Here is a 24659-nt window from a genome sequence, read left to right on the forward strand (position 1 = left end):
TCCTATGTTTACTGCAGCATGATTTACAATAACCAAGATACGGAAGCAACTCAAGCATCATGAATAGATAAACGGATAAAGAGGATGTACTGTGTATGTATGTGTACACACACACACACACACACACACAGAGGGATATTACTCAGCCATAAAAAATGAGATCTTGGCATTTGCAAGAACATGGATGGACCTAGAGGGTATTATGCTAAGTGAAATCAGAGAATGATAAATGCCACATGATTACATTTATATATGGAATATAAAAAATAAACAGACTTTTCAATACAGAAAACAAACGTGTGGTTGCCAGTGGGGAGGTGTCTGGGTAGTGTGAGTTAAATAGATAAAAAGGATGAAAAAATACAAACTTGCAGTTATAAAATAGGTAAGTCATGGAGATGAAAAGCATAGGGAATATAGTCAATAATTGTAATAATGTTGTGTGGTGATAGATGGTGGCTACTCTTATTTTGGCAAGCAATGAGTAATGGATGGAATTGCCAAATCAATATGTTATATATCTGAAACTAATATAACATTTTATGTTAATTATATTTCAATAAAAATAAAGAGAAGGAGGTTCTATGAAATCATATCCCACATATAGATTTTTATGACATTACAGGAAATGATAATGTACTATGGTTATATAAGATGTTGTTGGGACAAGCTAGGTGAAAGGGACATATGAACAATGCACTATTTTTGTACTTTTTGTAAGTCTTAGAATGATCTTAAATAGGAAAAAATTTAAAGACAAAAAATGTTGGGCAACCAAAGCTGTGAGAGCCAGTCTGAGCAGGATGAGTGACATAGGCACAGGATCTGAATTTGACACCAAAACATGCCATCTAAGATTTCCATATGATGCACCATATGCAGCAGTATAAACAGTTGCTTTGGTTATCTATAGAACTTGCTTTTGTCTTTTATATTATTGGATGGGAAACATTAGTTATTAAATAATATTAGAGTCATCAAAAGTCAAGTAGGTTTTCTTAACTACGTATTTTTATATTTTGGGTCTTTTGAAATATATAGAAACCTATAAAGATAAAACTACAGTTACCTAGAATCTGTCACTCAGAAACATTACTGACATTTTGTCACATATGCTTCCAGACTCTTTTTCTGCATATACTTTGCTTTTAAATTGCAGGAATAAGTTTATGAATCTAATTTCAAAAAAAAGAAATGAGTTTTATGGCAAACATACTGGAACATGGCTTTCCCAGAAAGGTGAAGGCTTAATATTATCAAATAACAAGAATGAAAAAGTTTTCTATACAGTTATTCATCATTTATTTTTAGGAAAAGATCACTCCTATCTCTACCTGATTCCTATATAATATATTCCTTATGGTATTTTTCATATGATGTAACAAAGGAATGTACTTAATGTTTCAATGAGTGAAGAATTTCATTCTTGAACAAGCCAGCTTTTTTTTAGTCCTCAGGAGTATTCTCTAGATTCTCTTGGCTTGGTCTATTCTAAAAATTAGCAATTCTTTTGAAAGCAAAAAAAAAAAAAAAAAAAATTAAGTTCTACCTAATATGATTTACTACAATATAAACTTTTCTCTGGTCATTGGTAGATAGAAAACATATGGGTATAATGTATACACTTTATGATTATCACCAATGTCACCATCAATTTACGTGAAATTTCTTTCTGTATGTTTTCCTTTAATTACCTTAACATGCTTCTTAATTTCTTTATGCCTTCCGTTTTCAAAATTTTAATGCCTGTTTCAGAAGGTTCCCTACCAGTCTGCCAAATCCATTAGAGGAGGAAGCATATATTCCCCTAATATCCTCAAGCTTTTTGCAAACTGATGAATTATTTAAGTTTTAGGTTTACATTTAGGCCAAGTAACTAGCTCACTTCATATTGTATTCAATAATTGATTCAGTGTTTACTGAGCATGTATACTGGGTGAATAAGGGAAGGTGAGCAAGGAAATAAAGACAACCCTGTATCCCCAAGTTACTTAGAGGCTAGACAGGAAACAGACATTATTCAAAGAATAACACAAATGTCTAATTACACCTCAGACAGGTCTTATGAAAGATTCATGGTGCTATAGTGTTGGGGTAGGAGGGCAGAGAATGGAAGTGGTTGAGAAAGTTGAGGAATGCTTCTCTGAGAAGTTGATGACTGAACTAAAGGTAGCATTAACTGTTCCTGGCAGAGAATGTGATGCATAGTAGATGGTTAGGTAGGAAAAATGGTCCAGCCAGGGGGAAGTAAATTTCTAAATATTAAAAATTAAATTAAAAATAATCACTAGGGCACCTGGGTGGCTCAGTCGGTTAAGCGCCCAACTCTTGATCTCAGCTCAGGTCTTGATTCTCAGGGTCATGAGATCAAGTCTCACACTGGGCTCCACGCTGGGTGTGGAGTCTACTTTAAAAAGAAACACTGAGTCACTAAATGTTAAATCCCTTTTGGATGAGTAAAGTAGGAGAGGTTAAATGATTTACCCAAAACTCATACAGTCAAGTTAATGAAGTTAAAGGCCTGTACTCAGATGTTTTTATTCCTCATCCAATATTTTGTCTACTGTGCAAAGATGCTTCCTGCTTGAATTTTTGTTAAAAATGCTTTGCTTTTTTGCATCAAGGGAAGTGAGCCAGGAATGACCCACTGAGTCAGCTGTCAGCTAACAGTAGCAAAAATAGGAATTTAATCATTGAAAAGTTTAGTGAGCCATTATAACTAGATTGCTTTGGTCAGTAAGCAATAATGCAAAGTCACTCTTTTCTTACCTTCAGCAAGAACACACAAAGGATAAATCGGCATCCACAGTGTTTGACTGAGCCAGGTCAAGACCGCATAGGATATTCCTATGACTGATAGCATGCTGTAAGTGTACCTAAAAGAAGACAGGGAGCTCATAAACATCATTTCTTGCTGATGTTTGGGAAATAACAAGAGAAGAAAATACCTTACATTGTAATTAAATACAGATACAACTGGAAAGTTTAAATTCCAGACTTTGTTTCCTATCATTTAATCAGAAGAGATAAGGAAGTAAATAAGAGGAAGGGACCTGTGTCAGTCTGGCTCATCTCAGGGGGTAGATCATGGATAATTATGGTGGACAAAGAAAAATGTCACTCTTATCCCTCAACAAATTACAAGTTTTCCTGATTAGTGACTTCAATTTCACTTAGAAGCTAAACCCATTTGATGCAGCTAGATTTTTATGTTATCTTTATTTTTAAAGATTTTATTTACTTATTCATGAGAGAGACAGAGGCAGAGACACAGGCAGAGGGTGAAGCAGGCTCCCTGAGGGGAATCCGATGTGTGACTCACTCCCAGGACCCCGGGATCATGCCCTGAGCTGAAGGCAGACACTCAACCACTAAGCCACCCAGGCGTTCCTGCAGCTAGATTTTTAAAGACTGAGCCACCCAGGTGCCCCTCTGGTCCTTGCTTTTTTTTTTTTTTTTTTTTTTTAAAGTCATTTTAGGGTAAGTTGGAAAGATAATTCCACCTCAACTTTACAGAGGAAAAAAAAATGTTTCAAAAAGGCTAGGTGCTCAGGAATTTCACTTCTAAGAGAAATGAAAGCCTATGTGCATACAAAAGCTTGTACATGGATGTTCATAGCAATATTCCTCATAACCTAAAAGTCTGTCCATCAACTGAAGAATGGATACATAAAAGTGGTATATCGAAATGGAATATCATTCAGATGTAAAAAGGAATGAAATACTGATACATATTATAACATGGATTAACCTTGAAAACATTATGCTAAGTGAAGGCAGTCACAAAAGGCCACATATTGTATGGTTCCATTTATATGTCTAGAAAAGGCAAATTCATAGAGACAGTATGTTAGTGGTTGGCAAGAGCTAAGAGAAGAGGAAATGGGGATTTTACTGCTACAGGGTTTAGGGTTTCTTTGGAGTGCAATGAAAATGTCCTCAAATTAGTGATGATAGTTATACATCTTTAAATATACTAAACCCCTCAAATTTTCTATTTTAAAGGGTGAATATTGGGGTGCCTGGGTAGCTCAGTCAGGTAAGAGTCTGACTCTTGATTTCAGCTCATGATCTCAGGGTCCTGAGACTGAGCCCTGAATCTGGCTCCAAATTGGGCATGGAGCTTACTTAAGATTCACTCCCTCTCTCCCCTTCTTACCCCCTTCTTGGTCTAATTAATTAATTATTAAAAAATAAAAGGGTGAATGTGAAAGTACATGAATTATCTCAATTCTGTTGTTTTTGAAGGTTCAGCGATACGTCCACGATTGTATACCAAGTAAATGGAGGTAGGATTTATCCTAAGGTTTTCTATGTTAAGAAGCCCTTTGATGGCATCTTTTATGTTAAAATCATTTTGTTCTCTAATGGGTTTAACTGAGCTTATCAGAAACTGGAAGGACACTGAAAAAGTCAGGCATACCAGAGAACATCATGTCACAAAGTCATAGCATAGCCTCAGATGGGACTTCTTATCTCAGGAATAGAAAGTCATGGACTATATAAGTCCACAAAATTCATCCCAAGTCTACAAATTTTTCAGTTAAAAAATGAGAAATGACTTAATAAATTATATATACAAAGAATTAGAGTCATTTTCATTCAATAAAATATTTCATTGTAACTCACTCTAGGGCTGAACCCATTATTTAGGAATAATTTAGCTAAGTTAAAGACAATACAATGAATAAAGAATTTACATAACCTCAGCTAAAATGCTAGGGCTCTTTTGTTACCTACCCACATCCAGATCTTTCAAGTGAATGGGGCAGTTCTCATTTGTGAAAGCCAAGGTAGCAGTTAGCACATCTCTGAGCCAAGGGGACCATTTATGCCACTGCTGGTAGAGGTAAGACTAGACCCATCTCTTGGCAAGGTTTTAGATATAGAAGGAAACTAAAGATGACCTAGAGCAAAGATTCCTAACCTGAGGTTCAGGGATTTCCAGGAAATCTACAAAATAACTTCACTAAGTAATTTGAACCCACTGGAATTGTATACAAAATGTATCATCGAGGGAACGCCTGGGTGGCTCAGTCGTTGAGCATTTGCCTTTGGCTTAGGGCATGATCCCGGGGTCCTGGGATCGAGTCCCGTATTGGGATCCCTGTGGGGAGCCTGCTTCTCCCTCTGCTTATGTCTCTGCCTTTCTCTGTCTCTCATGAATAAATAAATCTTTTAAAAAAATGTATCATGGAGATGAAAAGTACAGCATAGGGAATAGAGTAAAAAATCCTGTAATAATGCTGTATGGTGAGAGATGCTGACCGTACTTATCATGGTCAGCATTGATTAAGTAACATATAGAACTGACCAAATAATATGTTGGACACCTGAAACCAATATAACATTGTAAGTTAATTATACTTCAATAAAAAATAAATACAAAATAAATGAATGTGGAGGTGCATTCTTCCCCAGAGAGATGAGGCCCTAGGTTTAAAAATATTCTGGAATTCACAGAAACCAACTTTGTAAATCCTGACTATGACATAATAAAAGTCTTGTTCTGCTTGTTAGAGTAACATGTACCAGAGCAATCGCAAGGAATGCCTTTCATTAGCAAACAGCTGTGAGGTTTATCCCAAAAAAGGTGCTGTGCCAAGTCTTCTGCTAGAAACCTGAATGCATTGATTTGCTCTTGTAATACCATGGTAGGTTTGCATTGTCTCTGATGTGTCCATTATGGAAAGTACTAAAAATGCATTTCCATATCAAGATAAAATAATTTAGAAAGGGGTTAGGTTTTTCTCACAGAGTAACCAAATGTAGGCAGCTATTATCAGTTTCATTGTAGAAAAGCAACTTGGCTTTAAGAGATTATTTTTCCTCCTTACCTAACCATATCCAACAGATTCCAAAAGATGAATAAAACACACACCACATATTTCTCTTGAACTTCCTCTTGACTGGTGATCACCACAAAGAGGATGATTATTCTCTCGGTGAGCTAACAAAGACACAGCAAAATCAAGAATTAGGATCATCTGTTAAGCATGTAGATAATTTTCTAATTTTACAAACCACAGTTCCTCTTCAAAGGAAGAGTATGCTTTAGCTGGAAAGAGGTATGCTAAACTGTTAACCTGATCTCTGAGAGAGCAGGGCTATGGTTTAATTTCACTTCCTCCCTGGTGTTTTTGTATCCCCCAAATTATATGGAATGAATGAAAACAGAAGAAAACATATATTTTATCTGAATCAGGCTATTTCTCCTGCTATATATGTACACATGTTTTTATTCACTTTGGCAAGCTTTTATTGAATGCCCACTATGTATTCGATGCCAAGGTCGTATATACAGTGAAAGTGTGGTCCTTGCTCCAGAGGATAGCAGTGGTAGGAGAATGAGGGCACAGAATCCCAACACACTGTCAATGATGATAATGCTGTCATTTAAAGTGCTCTGAATGAGAACACAGGTGAAGGAGACACCTGCCTGGGAAAAGGATGCAGAGATTTAGGAAGACAGGCTGGGAGAAGGGGCAGGAGTTTGTCAGGTAAACTGAATAGGAGAAAGGACATCCTAGGTTAGGGAAGCAGGCTAAGTAAAGAGGCAGAAGTGTGAAAATGTGGCTGTACTGGGGAGTAAATAAAACCCCTGGAGGCGAGGGCTGGCAGAAGGTGCAGGGGAAGGAATAATAGGAAATAAAATTGAAAACGTGGTAATGGCTGGGTTGTAAAGGGTTTTGAATGATGGGCCAAGAAATTTTGATTTCATCTAACAGGGAAGCTATTGTAGCTTTTTTTTTTTTGGTTGTGGATGGAGGGGGAAGAGATGTAATATAATCCTAACCTTTATAAGCCAGTGGAAAATGAAAAGAATTCAACATACACATTTTTTTTCCAAGTCAGTAAGCATTTGCAAATCATTGAGAATTCACACACTTATGGCTTAGTGCCAATTACTGACCTCAAAAAAATCAATTCTTCTTTTCCCATCTAAATATAATGTGCCTTCTTAGATTGTATTAATAATGCCCCCTGTACAGTCTGCATTTTTTCATTCCTTTTTTTTTTTTTTTAATAAAACATTCTACTTTGCTCTCAATGGTCAGAGGAAAATGTGCTTGAGATTGACGGAGCATATTATTGATAAAGGAAAGGGGAGGACTGCTTTATACCTTTCAACAGTTGTCTATGCTTTTGAGGCAAATCAAGAAGAATGGAATAATCTGTGACTTAGAATCATAGGCTGCTAATCCTGGAAAACCACCTAGTGCAGAAAAGCCCCAGATTTGCTAACACTGGGCCACATGATCAAATATGCACATGTATAAGCTATGTCAGCAGGTTTATGACCACAGGAGTGAGTCAAGAGGGTCTTTGCTTGGCTAGGGTAATTAGATAGGATTCAAACCTTAGTTGATCCATAGAGCTATTTACATAGCTGTATTTAGTTTGTCAGTCTTTCTTTACAATGCCCTAATTTCTTTCTTTAATTATATTTACATAATGAAGTATACTTAACTGCAGTTATAATTACCAAATGATCCAAGCTTGCTGTCAAGGACACCTGGCAGCCTTTGAAAAAAAGATCTTAGCAAGCAAACAAGTACACAAGAACCACCTAATCTTATGTTTGGTCAGTGCCTGCTAATTAGGAAAATCATCTAATTTTTAATGAAAATCTCAAGATACATCCACATGAATGTGTATATACAACACATATTTCTAACTACTTGGCTGACTAAAGACAGAAAAAAACCTAGATTCATCTTGATAAGATGGATCTCTAGGGTCCACTCTAGATAAACCCAAACCCACCTTTTTACAAATAAAAAATTGGGGAACCAGAGAAGTGACTTTTCCTAGTGGCAGACTTAGAAACATCCATCCCAAGTTTCCTGGTTTCCAGAGTTATAAGGTATCCATGATGTCAAGTGGTCCCTTAACTGACGAGTACTGAGAGGGAAATCTCCTAAAACAGGATGGTGCTGCACAACAGACTTCATCCTATTGAAAATCATCACTTGGTCTGTGGTGTGTTACTCATGTAATCCAAACTGCAGAGAAATTAGCAATCAACATGCTCCCAAACCCCATAAACATACATACGTGTGGGTATGGGAGGACCCCTCCTACAATGTCAATTTTTTAAAGATTTTATTTATTCATTTATTTGAGAGAGAGAATGAGAGGGCACAAAATGGGGGAGGAGTAGAGGAAGAAGCAGACTCCTCACTGAGCAGGGAGCCCAAAGCAAGGCCTGATCCCAGAACCCTGGGATCATGACATGAGCTGAAGGCAGACACTTAACCAACTGAGCTACCCAGGTGCCCCCAATATCAATTTAATTAACAAATTGTCTGATGGTTCTTTAACTTGACCATTCAATGTCAATACAATGGGAGAATTTAGGTGGAGCTATTCTCAAATTGAAACAGCCAATATTTATTGGTTACTTTGTATGAGGTTCCATACATATACCATATCTCATTTAATTTCCATAATAACCCTAAGAAATAAGTGTTATTATTTTTTGCTGCCTTTTATAAAGGGCACTGCATTTTGCAAAGTGAAAGTGACTTGCCTGGAGATCTGGAATAGAAATCTAGACGATGTAAATCCCTTGTTCTGAAGCACTAAATACATTTTCCCCTTTGTTATTTTATGGGCTATCTTCATGCCTAATACCCAGGTTATATTCTATTCTTTCAAAAAGTCTGTCTCCAAAAGTTAAATCTTAAAACAAGAACCTCCTTGATATTCTCAACACCAAAAGCACTTTTGAAGAAAAGACTTTTTAAATCTATTCTTTTTTATAATAATTTGACTAGTTATTTGAGCTTTACACTTGTGAGAACTTAGCACTTTGTCATTTTAAACAAATCCTAAGAGAACATGACTAATTACTAACAGTTTTTTAATGTTTTGTGTAGCTCAAGCTAGGTAAAATAAAAATACAATAAAAACCCTATAACTTAGGCCAAATTAAACATTATCTTAATGTGGTCTACTCAGAAGTAACTGAGTAGACCACATGGTAACTATAAAATAAAAATACTTTGCATTTTTATGTTCTATCTGGGAATCTTAAATTCCAAGCTAAGTGGCACCTAAAACTAAGTTGTTATTTTATAAATGGCAGCTGGCACTTTAGTTATAAATGATGCAGTTATAAACTATTCCCTCTATGGAGAGAATTTCTAGAGTTAAGTAGCAGAAAAGGAAATTAAGAGAACAATCACATTTACAACTATGCAAAAAAATAACAAAATACCCAGGAGTAAATTTATCCAAGGAGATGAAAGACCTGTACTCCAAAAACTATAAAACACTGATGAAAGAAATTGAAGATGACACATAAATGGAAAGATACTCCATGCTTATGGAATAACCAATAACATTAAAATATCCACACCATCTGAAGCAATCTACAGATATAATGCAATCCCCAAAAAAATGCCAACATTTTTCACAGAACTAGAATTAATAATCCTAAAATTTGTGTGGAATCACAAAAGACCTCAAACAGACAAAGCAACCTTGAAAAAGAAGAACAAAGCTGGTGTTACTATAATCCCAGATTTTAAGATATATGACAAAGCTGTATTAATCAAAACAGTATGGTATTGGCTTGGAAACAGATACAGGGATCAGTGGAACAGAACAGGATAGAGAGCCCAGAAATAAATCCATGCTTACATGGTCAAGTAATTTACAACAAAGAAGGCAAGAATACACAAAAGGGAAAGAGTTTCTTCAACAAATTGTGCTGGGAAAATGGGACAGCTACATTCAAAAGAATGAAACTGGAATACTCTTACACCATACACAAAAATAAACTCAAAATTGGTCAGATACCTAAACATGAGACCTGAAGCCTTAAGAGTTTAGAAGAAAACATAGGCAGTAGTTTCTTTAACATAAGCTATAGAAACATTTTTCTAGATAGGTTTCAGGCAAGAGAAACAGAAGAAAAATTAAACCATTGAGACTACACAAAAATAAAAAAAAAAAAAACTTTTGCACAGTGAAGGACGTCATCAACAAAAAGGCAACCTACTGAATGGAAGATGATGGTTGAACTTCTATAATACCAAAAAATAAACCAAATAATATGATTAAGAATAGTCAGGGGACCCAAATAGAAATTTCTCCAGAGACATACAGATGGCTAGCAGACACATGAGAAGATGCTCAACATCATTCATCATCAGGGAAATACATATTAAAACCACAAAGAGATACCACCTTACACCTGTCAGAATGGCTAAAATCAACAACACAGGAAATAAATATTAGTGAGGACATGGAGAAAAAGAGACCTGCAGGTGCCCTCGTCTGCTGATGAAAATACCTGTGGTGCAGCCATTGTGGAAAACAGCATGGAGGTCCCTTAAGAATTAAAAATAGAACCACCATATATGATCCAGCAATTCCACTACTGGGTATTTATCCAAAGAAAACAAAAACACTATTTTTTTTTAAAGATTTTATTTATTTGTTCATGAGAAACACGGCGGGGGGGGGGGGGCGCAGGCAGACACAGGCAGAGGGAGAAGCAGGCTCCATGCAGGGAGCTCGACGTGGGACTCGATCCTGGGACCCCAGGATCACACCCTGGGCCGAAGGCAGCGCTAAACCACTGAGCCACCTGGGCTGCCCAGAAAACAAAAACACTAATTTGAAAAGATATACATACCCCTATGTTTATTGCCAAGATAAGGAAGCAACCCAAATATCCATCAATTGATGAACAGATAAAGAAGACATATATTATACATACTGGGATTTTTTAAAAAATATTTTTATTTAAACTCAATTTAGTTAGCATATAGCATATTAATAGTTTCAAGGGTAGGATAGAGTGATTGATCAGTTGCATATAATACTCAGCGCTCATTATATCAAATACCCTCTTTAATGCCTATCACCCAGGAACCCTCTTGATATTCTGGAAGACCAGTTTCCAGAAAGAGAATTCAGTCATTGACTTAGTCTCACAAAGGTAGTGGCAAAATAACATCACAAATTACATACTGGTTTTTTTTTTTTTTTTTTTTTTGCCCACTGAAAGCAGCTGGACACCATGCATGTTTTTTTCAAGATATTGTGTATAATCAGCATGATTACTGTGTGAGTAGCTTAGCCACATTCTTAACTTCAGTTTCTTCACTTAGAAATGGGGAAATAGGAAAACCAAGAATGGTTACACAACCTTAGAGTTTGTTTTGTTATTTTAAAACAGAGGCCTCAGAGTCAGATCATAATGAGGAATTCTTCTAATTGTATACACAACTCAAAAGAATGGGGTAGAGAATGAAACTCTGAATGAGATGATAGAGGTTTCCAAAGCCCTTTCTAACACTGGGTCCTTTTGGAAAACTATAGAAAAGATAGCAAATTAATAACACAAATAGAGAACAAATAAAATCACAAAGAGATCTTAAAAAAAAAAAGGGAAGCCAAACAATCACAACAAAGATTAATAGTAGCCCAGCATGAAAAGGGAGCTGTCTTCCCTAATGTGGTGAATCCCTGACTTGTTATCCCTGCCAACAAAAAAGACTTAAAAATCACTTGGGCCCCCTTATCAGTAGTCACTGAAAACTTACTTTGTTTTGTTTTGAAGATTTTATTTATTTTTGCAAGAGAGGGAGAATGAGCACAAGGATGGGGGTGGGGGTGGGAGAAGCAGACCCCCTGCTGAGCAGGGAGCCCAATGCAGGACTCAATCCCAGGACCCTGGAATCATGACTGGACTGAAGGCAGACACTTAACCTGACTGAGCCACCCAGGTGCCCCTGCAAACTCACTTTAAAGATTCAATGTATTCTTGCCATTATTATTATAAATTACCAAACCATGATATAGTTTGATTACAGTGATCATAGTTCTTTTTTTTTTTAATTTTTATTTATTTATGATAGTCACAGAGAGAGAGAGAGAGAGGCAGAGACACAGGCAGAGGGAGAAGCAGGCTCCATGCACCGGGAGCCTGATGTGGGATTCGATCCCGGGTCTCCAGGATCGCGCCCTGGGCCAAAGGCAGGCGCCAAACCGCTGCACCACCCAGGGATCCCAGTGATCATAGTTCTATAAACCATTACATTAATAGTGATTAAAATCACATTTGAATACTCTGGAATTTCTGGAACTCCAAGAAATCAGATTTCTAAGTTGTATAATAATATCTATTACTAGATAAGTCTATGTAATCTTGGGAATCATATAAAACCATTTTCTAGGCATGGCTAAGGTGTTCTATTTTCTTTCTTCCAACTCTGTCCCATTTCTCACTTGAATTCCTTACATTGTCAATAATTAAAATAACAGTACTCTTAATTTTGAAAGTTCTACTGTGAAATTAATATTAGCCATTTAGCCTAAAAAAGGAAAAAACCCAAAAAGTATACCTAAAGCAAACATGACTTAGAATTTCAATGAATTTGGTCATACTCCAGGAAAAATAATTTCATATGCTAGATTACAACTATCATTCAACCTGGGTGGATAATTCTATTCTCTAAAATCATCATGATGGGATACTGGAACTATAAGCATTTTGGTTGTTAACATGTAATAGACATCAATAAATCTTGTTTCCAAATAATATGCTTCTTCAGGAACAGATATGTACCCCTTTTCATTTTGTAAGGAAATACACTTAAAGGAAGTCCCTCTAGATCTTGGATTGCTGGTTATTCTGTTATTGGGAGTTCAGACTCTAAAATATTACCTTTTTTTTTTTTACATTTGATATTTCAACACTTAAAATGTCTGCTAGGAGAGGGAAGATGGCACAGGAGTAGAGGACCTCAGTTTTGTCTGGTCCCAGGAATTCACTATTACATCATTCTGAACACCTATGATCTCAACAGGAGACCTAAAAAAAGAATAGCCGCAACTCTACAAATAGAAAAGCAACCACTTTCTGCAAGGTAGGAGTTGTAGAGAAGTGAATCTGATAAATGGGACAATAGACCAGCAGGGCAGTGGAAGGTGGGGAGCCTCTGGCAGCCTGTTATCAGAAAGTGATAGAGCAGTGGAGCACAAAAATTGAATCTTTTAAAGTCTGCTGTGATGAGGGATATACCTGCCTAAAAGGTGCCCAGGTGGTGAAGTAGTTCCAGATCTTAGGTAGGGCAGTGTAGTCTCAGAATCTTTGGGATCACAGGAAGATCAGGTGCCTGAGTGTGGTTGAGTTCCCAGGCATCAGAGCAGGGAAGCAATAAGTGAGGCCAGGAGTGGGCTCTCAGCTCAAGGTGGCCATAAACCACTAGCCAGGGCTTGATCACATGACTGCTCTCCAAGCAGGGGCCCAGCAAGTGAGAGATACTGTGAGACCTCCCCCACCCCACCACCTCCCCTGGAAGCAGTGGCGCACATGTGTGTGGCAAGATGCTGAGGGTTTTGGGAACTCCAAACAGGGTCACAGGCCAGAGATAGAAATGCTCAGTCACAGACTAAGTACAGAGTGCAGATGGGGATCAGGTGGCCAGGAATGATTGACTGCTTTTCCCTGAGGGCGCACTGAGGAGTGGGGCCCTCAGCTCTCGGTCTGGGACTAGAGAGTGGGAGGCCACCATTTTCACTGTCAACCTCTAAAGCTGCCCGGAAAGCCTTCAGGGAACAAAAGCCACCAAGAGCAACCCGGAGCCGAGTAGTTAGCCTGGTCCCCTGGAAAGGGCAGCGCAATTTCATCCAGGGCAAAGACTCCTGAGAATAAGCACAACAGGCCTTTTCCCCAGAAAATCAGCAAGAACATCTGGCTAAGACCATGTTTACTGATCACAAAGAACTGCAAAATTCCAGTGTTAGGGGAAAGTAGTATCGAGAATTTGTGGGGTTGTTTCTCATGATTCTTTGGTCTTCCAATTTTATTTTTATTCTTCCTTTTCAACTAATTTCTTAAATCAATTCTTTAAGTCTTTTTAAATTTTCATTTCTACAGTTATGTCCTTTCATTGTACTTATTTTTGTATATATATGATTTTTTCTTTTTTCACAATTTTGAGATCTAGTTTCTTCTCACAAGCAGACCAAAATCCACCCAGGATCTAGTGTATTGCTCTGTTCTGTTCATCTGTCTGATTATGTTCTGTCATTCTCTCCTTTTTTTTTTTTTTTTTTTTTTTTTGGTTTCTGGTTTCTTCTGATTTGTTCAGTGTATATTTCTCTGCGGTTGCTGTTGCTATTTTAGTATTTTATTCTCTTTGTTCATCTATTATTCTCTGGACAGAATGACAAGATGGGAAAACTTACCTCAAAAAAGAGAACAAAAGGCAGTACTGCCTGCCAGGTACCTAATCAATACGGATATAAGATGTTGGAACTAGAGTTCAGAATAATGATTATAAAGATACTAGCTGGGCTTGAAAAAAGTGTAGAAGACACAAGAGAATCTCTTTCTGGAGAAATAAAAGAACTAAAATCTAATCAGGTGGAAATTAAAAGGGCTATTAATGAGAAGCAATAAAAAATGGAGGCTCTGCTAGGATAAATGAGGCAGAAGAGAGAATTAGTGATCTAGAAGACAAAATGATGGAGAATAAAGAAGCTGAGAAAAGGAAAGATAAACAACTACTGAATCACAAGGGGGGAGAATTTGAGAGGTAAATGATACCATAAAATGAAATAATATTAGAATAAGTGAAGTACCAGAAGAAGAAGATGGGGGGGGGGAGAGGGTGAGGGAGAGAGAGAGAGAGAATGAATAGCAGAAGGTATATTGGAGCAAATTACAACTGCAAATTTCCCTATTCTGGGGAAGGAAATAAACATCCAAGTCCAAGAGGCACAAAGAACCCCCCTCAAAAATCAATAAAATAGATCAATACCCTAATATTTAGTAATGAAGCTTGCAAATTATGGAGACAAAGAAAAAATCCTGAAAGCAGCTTGGGACAAAAGGACTGTAACCTACAAGGGTAGAAACATAAGATTGGCAGCACACCTATCCACAGAGACCTGGCAGGCCAGAAAGGACTAGCATGATATATTCAGGGTGCTAAGTGAGAAAAATATGCAGACAAGGATACTTTATCCAGCAAGGCTGTCATTCAGAATAGAAGGAGAGATAAAGAGCTTCCAGGACAAACAGAAACTAAAAGAATTTGTCATCACTAAACCAGCCCTCCAAGAAATATTAATGGGGATCCATTAAGTGAAGAGACAGCTCAAAAGTAACATAGAACATAAGGACAGAGACAATATACAAAAACAGTAACTTTACAGGTAATACACTGGCACTAAATTCATATCTTTCAATAGTTACTCTGAATGTAAATGGGCTAAATGCCCCAATCAAAAGATACAGGGTCTCAGATTGATAAAAAAAAATAAAATAGCAAGATCCACTGATACACTGTCTATAAGAGATTCATTTTAGACCCAAAATACCTCCATATTGAAAGTGAGGGGCTGGAAAACCATTTGGCACACTAATGGACATCAAAAGAAAGCTGGAGTGGCAATCCTTATATTAGACAAATTAGATTTTAAACCAAAGACTGTAATAAGAGATGAGGAAGGACACTATATCATAATTAAAGGGTCTATCCAAAAAGATCTAACAGTTGTAAATATTTATGCCCTAACATGGGAGGAGCCAATTATAGAAATAAACAACAAAATTAAAGAAATACATTGATAATAATGAAATAACAGTAGGGGACTTTAACACCCTACTCATAGCAATGGACAGATCATCTAAGCAGAAGATCAACAAGGAAACAAGGGCTTTGAATAACATACTGGACCAGATGGACTTCACAGATAAATTCAGAACATTCCATCCTAAACCAACAAATTACACATTCTTCTCGAGTGCACATGGAACATTCTCCAGAATAGATCACATACTGAGTCACAAATCAGGTCTCAACTGGTATCAAAAGATTGGGATTGTTCTCTGTAGAATTTCTGACCACAATGCTTTGAAGGTAGAACTCAATCACAAGAGGAAATTTGGAAAGAGCTCAAATACATGGAGGCTAAAAAACATCCTACTAAAGAATGAATGGGTCAACCAGGAAATTAATGAAGAATTTTAAAAATTCACAGAAGCAAATGAAAATGAAAACACAAGCTTTGCACAGTGGCAGTATCATAGCCAATGAGGTTTATTCGAGACACGATTATTGCTAATTGAAAATGAAAACACAACTCTTCAAAACCTTGGGATACAGCAGAGGTGGTCCTAAGAGGGAAGCATATAGCAATACAAGCCTTTCTCAAGAAGTAAGAAAGATCTCAAATACACAGTCTAACCTTACACCTAAAGGAGCTAGAGAAAGAACAGCAAATAAAGCCTAAACTCAGCAGATAAAGAGAATTAATTAGGATTATAGCAGAAATCAACTCAGCAACTGCACTACTAGGTATTTACCCCAAAGACACAAATGTAGTGATCCAAAGAGGCACCCGCACTCCAATGTTTATAACAGCAATGTCCATAATTGCCAAACTATGGAAAGAGCCCAGATGTCCATCGAAGATGAATGGATAAAGAAGATATAGTACATATGTACAATGGAATATTACTTAGCCATCAAAAAATGAAATCTGACCATTTGCAACAAAGTGGATGGAATGAGGATATTATGCTAAGCAAAATAAGTCAAGCAAAGAAAGATGATCATATGATCTCACTCACATGAAATTTAAGAAACAAAACAGGATCATAGAGGAAGTAAGGAGAAAATGAAACAATATGAAGTCAAAAAGGGAGATAAAACATAAGAGACTCTTAATCATAAAAAACAAACTGAGGGTTGCTGGAGGGGAGGGAGGTTGGGGGATGCATAACTGGGTGGGCATGTGATACAACGAGCACTGGGTTTTATAGAAGACAGATAAATCACTTAACTCTAACTCTGAAACTAATAATACACTACATGTTAACTGAATTTAAATCAATTTAAAATATAGGAACATATTCAGGGTACCTGGTGGCTCAGTTGGTTAACTGATTGCCTTTGGCTCAGGTCATTATCTCCAGGCCCTGGGATCCAGTCCGATGTCCGGCTTCCTACTCTGTGGAGAGTCTACTTCTTCCTCTCCCTCTCTCTCTGCCCTTCCCCCTCACCACTCATGCAAGCACACACTCTCACTCTCTCTCTTAAATAAATCTTTATTTTTTTTTTCTTAAATAAATCTTTAAAAAAAACAAAGGAACATGGTCATCTAGGGCTACAGACATGGTACAGGAAATAAATCATAGCTAAGATAATAGTAATAGATATTGTATTCTAACTAAACGCTAGGAACTTATCTCGCCCATTTTTTTTCAGTTACTCCACGAGATATGTGTTATTTTCACATCACATGAGAAATTGAGGTCCAGAACAATTTCTATGTTTAAATTCATATAACTAGCTTCTACTCCTGAAACTAATTTTACACTATCTGTTAACTAGAACTTAAATTAAAAACTTGAAATTAAAAAAAAAGGTTCAGGGATCCCTGAGTGGCGCAGCAGTTTGGCGCCTGCCTTTGGCCCAGGGCGCAACCCTAGAGACCCGGGATCGAGTCCCACGTCGGGCTCCCTCTGCCTGTGTCTCTGCCTCTCTCTCTCTCTCTCTCTGTGTGACTATCATAAATAAAGAAAAATTAAAAAAAATAAAATAAAAAAAATAAAAAGAAGGTTCATACAACTAGTAGTTAGAACTGGGATCTGAATCCAGGTCTATAGATTCAAGTCTATGATTAGATGCTGTATTAAACATGAATGATCCCTTCTTTCCATTTGTAAAAGTGGTAGAAAGAACAAGAAATGGCTGAGTATTCTATTCTTTGGCTATGGATGAAGGAAACTTTTAAATTTTTTTGATAATTTGATTTTTAAAAAAATTTTATTTGAGAGAGAGAAAGCACACGCAGGGGAGGGGAGAAGAAGGACAGAAGGAGAGGGAGAAGCAGATTTCCTGCTGAGCAGGGAGTGGGCTTCATCCCAGGACCCCATATGATCATGACCTGAGCTGAAGGCAGACGCTTAACTAACTAAGCCACCTACGTACCCCTGGACCATTTACTCTTGGCCAGATATTTTGTGTGGTGTCCTTCCCCAAAAACAGCTCGATAACTATGGATGATATGATCACACAGTGATAGTTAGAGGAGCCAGGCATCAAACCCAAGTCTGAATGACCAATTCCATGACTCTCCTCCATCATCCTACAGTGCCCAGCACAGTGGCACACTGAGAGTGAGAACTGGCTATGAAATCTGCCCCTAAGAGAGGATCACCACAGTGCTGTACAGAGCAACAGCATCATTGGCCTGATGGCAATGGCTAGTCCAACTGGCTAGTCTAACTGTCCAGTGCCTCAGAATGAAGTTGTTTTTTTCATAGAATTCTTTTTTTAAAAAGATTTTATTTATTTATTCATGAGAGACACAGAGAGAGAGGCAGAGACATAGACAGAGGGACAAGCAGGCTCCCCGCAGGGAGCCCAATGTGGGACTCACTCGATCCCAGGACCCTGGGATCATGACTGGAACCAAAAGCAGATGCTCAACCACTGAGCCACCCAGGTGTCCCTTTTCATGGAATTCTTATTAGTGACTTGAGTTGCAAGTTTTCAGGGGTTGACTTTTTAACTGCTAACTTTATGTCAAGAGAGGATAAAACAGAACAAAGTATAAAACAGATTCTATAATACTGATAATGTGATTAAAACCTGCAGAACCATGCTCCTAGAAGAATTACTATCATTAAAATATCCATACTACCCAAAGGAAACTACAGACTTAATGCAAACCCTATAAAAAATACCACAAGCATTTTCACAGAACTAGAACAAATAAACCTAAAATTTGTATAGAACCACAAAAGACCTCAAATAGACTAAGTAATCTTGAGAGAGAACCATACAGTAAAGATATTACAACTCCAGATTTCAATATCTATGACAAAGCTGGAATAATCAAAACAGTATGGTACTGGCACAAAATAGACACATCAATGGAACAGAATAGAGAGCCCAGAATAAAACCCATGATTATGTGGTCAATTAATCTTCAACAAAGGAGGCAGGAATATCCAATGGAGAAAAAGTCTCTTCAACAAATGATGTTGAGAAAAATGGGACAGCTACATGCAAAAGAATGAAATTGGACCACTTTCTTACACAAAAACAAACTCAGAGTGGATTTAAGACCTAAATGTGAGACCCGAAACCATTAAACTCCTAAAAGAAAACATTGGCAGTAATCTCTTGGACACCAGCCTTAGCAACATATTTATGCTTATATCTCTTCAGGCAAGAGAAACAAAAACAAAATTAAACCATTGGGACTACACCAAATAAAAAGCTTTTGCAGAGCAAATGAAACTATCAACAAAACAAAAGGGCAACCTAGTGAGTAGGAGAAGATATTTGCATGTGAAATATCTGATAAGGGTTTAATAGCCAAATATATATGAAGCACTTACACAACACCAAAAAAAAACAATCCAATAAAAAAATGGGCAGAGGAACTGAACAGGCATTTCTCCAAAGAAACCATACACGTGGCCCACAGACACATGGAAAGATGCTCAACATCACTCATCATCAAGGAAATGCAAATCAAAACAATGAGAACACCTCACAACTGACAGAGAGGCTGGAATCATAGAGACAAGAAATAACAAGTGTTGACAAGGATGTGGAGAAAAGGAAACTGCTGATGGGAATGTAAATTAATGTAGCCACTGGGGAAAACAGTATGGAGGTTCCTTTAAAAAATAAAAATAGAAATATCATATAATCCAGTAACTTCACTACTAGGTATATACCCATAGAAAACAAAAACACTAACTTGAAAGCATATGTACCCCTCTGTTTATTGTCACATTATTTATAATAGCCAAGGTATGGAGGCAACCCCAAGTGTCCATCCATAGAAGAATGGATAAAGAAGATGTGGTGTGTGTATAGACACACAAGAATGTAACTCAGCCATGAAAAAGAATGAGATCTTGCCATTTACAAGAACATGGATGGAGCTAGAGGGTATTATGCAAAGTGAAATAAGTTAGAGAAAGACAAATACCGTATAATCAACTTATTTGTAGTATCTAAAAAACAAATGAACAAACAAAAAATCCCCAACAGACTCCTTAATACAGGGAACTGCTGGTTGCTAGAGGAGAGATGGTTGTGGGGATGGGCAAAATAAAGGAGATGAAGAAGTACAAACCCCTGTTATAAAGTCACAGGAATGAAAACTAGAGCATAGGGAATATAGTTAATAATATTGTGTGTGTGTTTTTAAAGATTATATTTATTTTAGAGAGAGAGATATCAAGAGTGGGAGGGGCAGGAGGAGAGGGAGAGAGAATCTGAAGCAGACTCCGTGTTGAGCATTCAGCCCAGTGCAGGGCTCAATCTCAGGACCCCAAGATCACAACCTGAGCCAAAACCAAGAGTTGGCCACTTAACTGATTGTGCCACCCAGGTGCCCCCAATAATATTGTTTCTTTTTAAAGAACCCCACAAAAACCTACCTGCAGAAACCTAGGCAGCAGATGGTTTGGTTCAATGCCAAGACATATGTGCAGCAACTCCAGGAGGGAAATGGATTGGCAAAGGCGCATCACAAGACCAATAGCATAAAAAGTGTCGACCATGGAATCTGTGTCCAGGGAATTAAAAACAGGTACAGTAAGTAAAAGCTGGGTCACAACCCAAAAATATGCAGGACTTTGAAATAAAAATCATGATTTGCTTCTTTTTTCATTGTATATTTGAGAAATTTCCTAACAGCTACAAAATTATCAAGAATACTATGCAACCAAAGGAAGCACTGCATATTATAGTACATCTTAATTGCTCTTTTTCCAAAAAAGTAAAAATCTGAAAAAGGCGGCCCATGGCGAAAGCTAGTTTTTAATTCTCCATATATATACATATTTTATATATATTATATATATATTATATATATATTATAATTCCCCATATATTTTATAAAACAGTCCCACTTAAAGTAACCCAGTATAATCTAGATGATATCAAATGTAAACAGGTTATAGAAGCTGGCATGCTCACATCTTTATCATGGACAAGAAAATGACAAAGATGAGAAAAATAGGATTCCAGAGAAGCTTTACAGAAAGGACATTCATAACGAGGTCATGTTTAATACATCTTATGTGTGTGTAGCATTTGTGTCCTATACACACTTGGTTAGTGCTTTCTGGACCTTTGCTAGAACCTGGGCCTCTGGTGGAGACTTTTGGAGACTGCATTGCAGAAAGCCCATACTGCATGTGGAGAGAACTGAGCTAGGAGGGAAACTATTCCTCTAAATAGGATAAATATTTCACTTTAGATTTTCAAATGAAACCCTGCCATGTTAAGACATCTAGGAAACACTGTTGTCTTTACTACCCAGTGATTACCCTTCTCAACAGCTCTATGAGGTGAATACTAAAATGATCATCATCCCCGTTTCACAGACAGTTCCCGAGGCCCTGCAGTCGGTGCTCCCACCTGCTGCCCCGTGCTTGCTACAATGGAGCATTATCAGTGACACAGCTCTGTGACCGGGAAGGTAGCAGGTGTTACTGCTATTCAGGTGATTAGATCACTACTAAGCTCCTTAATTTATACATTGACTCAGGAATTGTACTCAGCTCCCATTTACTTGTTTTCAGTCGCTTTTTCAATCTGCTTCCCATATGAATGGTTGTGTTTCTTTAATAAGGTTTCTATAACTGTAACAGTAGGATAATAACTATGATATAAACACACAGCTGACTTAAAGCAATTTTTCCCACTAGAAAGGCCAGGCAGGATAAGAAAGCGTTCGTTGCTTGTGACTCTTGTAGTGAATGACTTGTCTTGTGCCCACAAAGCCCCATTGAACTTCCAAGGCCTCAAAGTATTGATTTTTTTTTTCCCCTATAAACATACAGGAAGTATCCCCCATGCTCATGTTTTCCTCTGCTTGAAGCTTCCCAACATTCATAGCTGAAATTCAAGCCTTGGGTTGTATCTTTGGAGGATGCTGAAGGCAAGAGTTTAACTGCAGATTTGCAGTAAGAAAGAGCAACATAAAATAGTCATGGTACCTCAGAATTAGATTAATGTCCTTATGATACAGAAGGCTGAATTGATGACACAGCATGACCTTTCCTGGATATATTTTAAGCGTTTGTTTCTAGCTGAAACCAGCAGTGGCTCAAACTGTCAAGTCACCCAGTGTTTGTAAACTGTGATGACACCCATGTAGGGATGGAATGTGAAAAGAATGTTATTTTGACAGTCACTTAGTGCTTCATCTTTTAAAAATTGAAATGCTAGTTAAATTTTTTTACTTTTTATTTTTATTTTTATTTTTTTTTTAATTTTTTTACTTTTTAGAAATCTGGAGGAAACTTTTGACTTTAACCATTAATACCAACTACCATATAAACAGTAAATCATCTATAATGTGTGTCATTTACTTAGGAACCCACAACTCCTTACAGGGACCAAATATACAAATATAACCTTGGAGACTATAACAGTTTGTCTTTCACTTATTAGTGGTGTCCAGTTATCTTACTCCTGGGGAATAAAAAAACAAGGGAAGAATTTGGTTAATTCCTCAGCTCTCTGCACAAAATGTTATACTGCAATTTACAGATTTCCTCAAAGCCCATCAAATCGGCTAAGGTTTGCCGCAGAACCAAAAAGGGAGAGTCACACAGCACCACCCCAATGCCATGTCTGTGCTTTCAGGACAAACTGCCTAGTCAGAGGGAAGCCAAGTCTCTCTCCCTCATCTCACCTGCCCCCTTCTCCAAAAGAATTTTTGTTTTTGCAAGAAGTAAGGCTCCTGAAAAAATATGGCTACTAAATTTTAGAGCAGCGAAGGATATTAGGTAAAGTTCATAGAAGTGAAAAAATTAATATAAGCAGAACTGGGTGAAAGCAAATATTGAAAGTTAAAAATCCAAAACTGTTTTTTGGAGTTTTACCTTCTCCAAATGAAAAGAATCGGACTGTCATATTGGTAAATATCCATGAGTGGCCACAGAACTGGATTAAGTAGTAGATGAAAAGATAGGTGTTCTTCCTATACCTATAAATATAGGAAAATACCATTAAATGCTTCCTTTCAATAATCTTTTCAGCATTGTACACACATCTTTTAACCTACTAGCCCACCTGAGCAAGAGAAAATTATTCTTTATCAGTCTTTTGTTGTTGTTGTTATCTCTGTAACGCATATCAGATTTTGAAAGGACCCAGAGCACACATGATCTGCTTAAAAGGAGTATCCTGAGTTTGCTTAAAGCCAAATATGGCTCTATTTCAAAATTCACTTTCGGCTTTGAGGAAGTTCTAACCTTGTTCTCACCAAGGGCTAAAATAAGCATTGCAAAGATGGCTTTGATTTGAGGGGGTGGGGGCGGGAGGGGGCGGGAGGATGGTAAGGGCTTGACCAGCTCAGTGCTTGCCTGCTAGTGCAAAGCCGAGATCCCTGGTCTACAGCTACAAGAGGGGAGCAGTGATGGTGGCATTTCCAAATGGTGGGTAATTTAGGCGTTGGCCATACCAGACTTTCCTACGCATTATGTGATGGGGGTCAGCACGTCGCCGCTGCCTTATATTTGCAGGGGCAGTTCCTTTCCTTCACCAGACACACATAGAAAGCAGTTTAGTGACTTAAGTCAGAAAAGGGAAGTCAAGCTGGGTTTAAAACTGGGTTGCTGGGGAGATGACTAAGGGATGACGGAGAGATACAGTTTGAGGTAGTTAGGGAAAGCATTGTTTGAAGTGTGCCCTGGGGGCTCCGAAGGGTGGCAGGAGGGGCCCTGCCAGTATAGACAAGGATTTCTCCGAGTCGGAGCTGTGAAACCTCTGAGAAAGAAGGCATTTCTGAAGCGGGAATGCAGTATGGCTTGAGGACAGGGCCCCTACAGATGATGCGACAGACTCAGGGGCGGGCGAAAGGATTGCCCCCTTAATCCAGCAGGGGAATCACCTGGCCCGCAGGTTAAACATACACATCCCCAGGGCCTACCCTAACACGGCTGAGCAAGCTTTTCTGGAACTGGGCCCTGGACTCTACACACGCAATAGGTGTTTCTGCAGAAGTCGGTGTAAAGCCAGCCCGCGGGACGCCGGGTCTGAGGGCAAGGAAAGGGCTCCCGGTGTGTGTGGGGGGCGGGGAGGGGGGCTGGTAGGGGGTGCACCAAAGGCACGGCTGGCGGCGCCGCCTGTCCTTCCCGCTTTCTCGTCTGGACACGGGGGAAATAACAGAGCCTTCCTCCTGGGCTTGCCCAGGGACCTGAAGACCAGCTCCCGCCGGGCAGGAGCCCCAGGGCTAGGGGAGCGCAGGGGGGCGCGGCGCCGCCCGGTGCCTGCCCAGCTGCCTGCGGGCGTCGGCGGAGGGAACCCCGGCCCCGGCCCCGGCCCCGGCCCCGGCCGCGCGCCCTACCTGGGCTGCAGCCAGGCGGGCAGCGCCATGGGTCTCCGGGCCGCACCGCCGGGCCCTCCAGCGCCGTCAGGGAAGGAGCGCGGGCCCGGAGCGCGGGAGGGGCGGCCCCGCGGCCAAGCCCCGGCCGGAAAGGCGGGGCTCCCCACACTCAGCAATGTACAAAAAAAAAAAAAAAAAAAAACCCACACCAAACCCCAAGGTCATGCTTTGGGTCCGAGACGAAAGCCAAGTTCCTGAGGTTCCTGCAGCGGCGAGAGCGCGCTCGTCGGCGGAGGCGGGCCCGCGGCGGGTGCGCG

The 24659-nt window shown here is 38.7% G+C and overlaps 1 protein-coding gene and 1 pseudogene across 2 annotated transcripts in view; one reads left to right on the forward strand and one right to left on the reverse strand.

The window, feature by feature from the left end:
• HACD4 (3-hydroxyacyl-CoA dehydratase 4) overlaps positions 1-24659 on the reverse strand; it is a 30304-nt gene extending 5645 nt beyond the window's left edge. Inside the window, exons 1-5 of one of the 2 annotated variants that reach the window (XM_077912130.1) lie at positions 24552-24659; positions 22898-23001; positions 20441-20568; positions 5838-5950; positions 2770-2876 (exon numbers count right to left, since the gene is read on the reverse strand). In XM_077912130.1, the coding sequence (XP_077768256.1) occupies positions 2770-2876; positions 5838-5950; positions 20441-20568; positions 22898-22928 (379 nt within the window). In that variant the 5' untranslated portion in view covers positions 22929-23001; positions 24552-24659. Of the gene's footprint in view, positions 1-2769; positions 2877-5837; positions 5951-20440; positions 20569-22897; positions 23002-24363; positions 24506-24551 lie in introns of those variants that run through there. The other variant, XM_077912129.1, reaches the window with a different exon arrangement.
• LOC144322875 (U4 spliceosomal RNA) lies at positions 16035-16145 on the forward strand (annotated as a pseudogene).

This window comes from Canis aureus, chromosome 10 (genome assembly GCF_053574225.1).
Source record: "Canis aureus isolate CA01 chromosome 10, VMU_Caureus_v.1.0, whole genome shotgun sequence".
Classification (NCBI taxonomy): domain Eukaryota; kingdom Metazoa; phylum Chordata; class Mammalia; order Carnivora; family Canidae; genus Canis; species Canis aureus.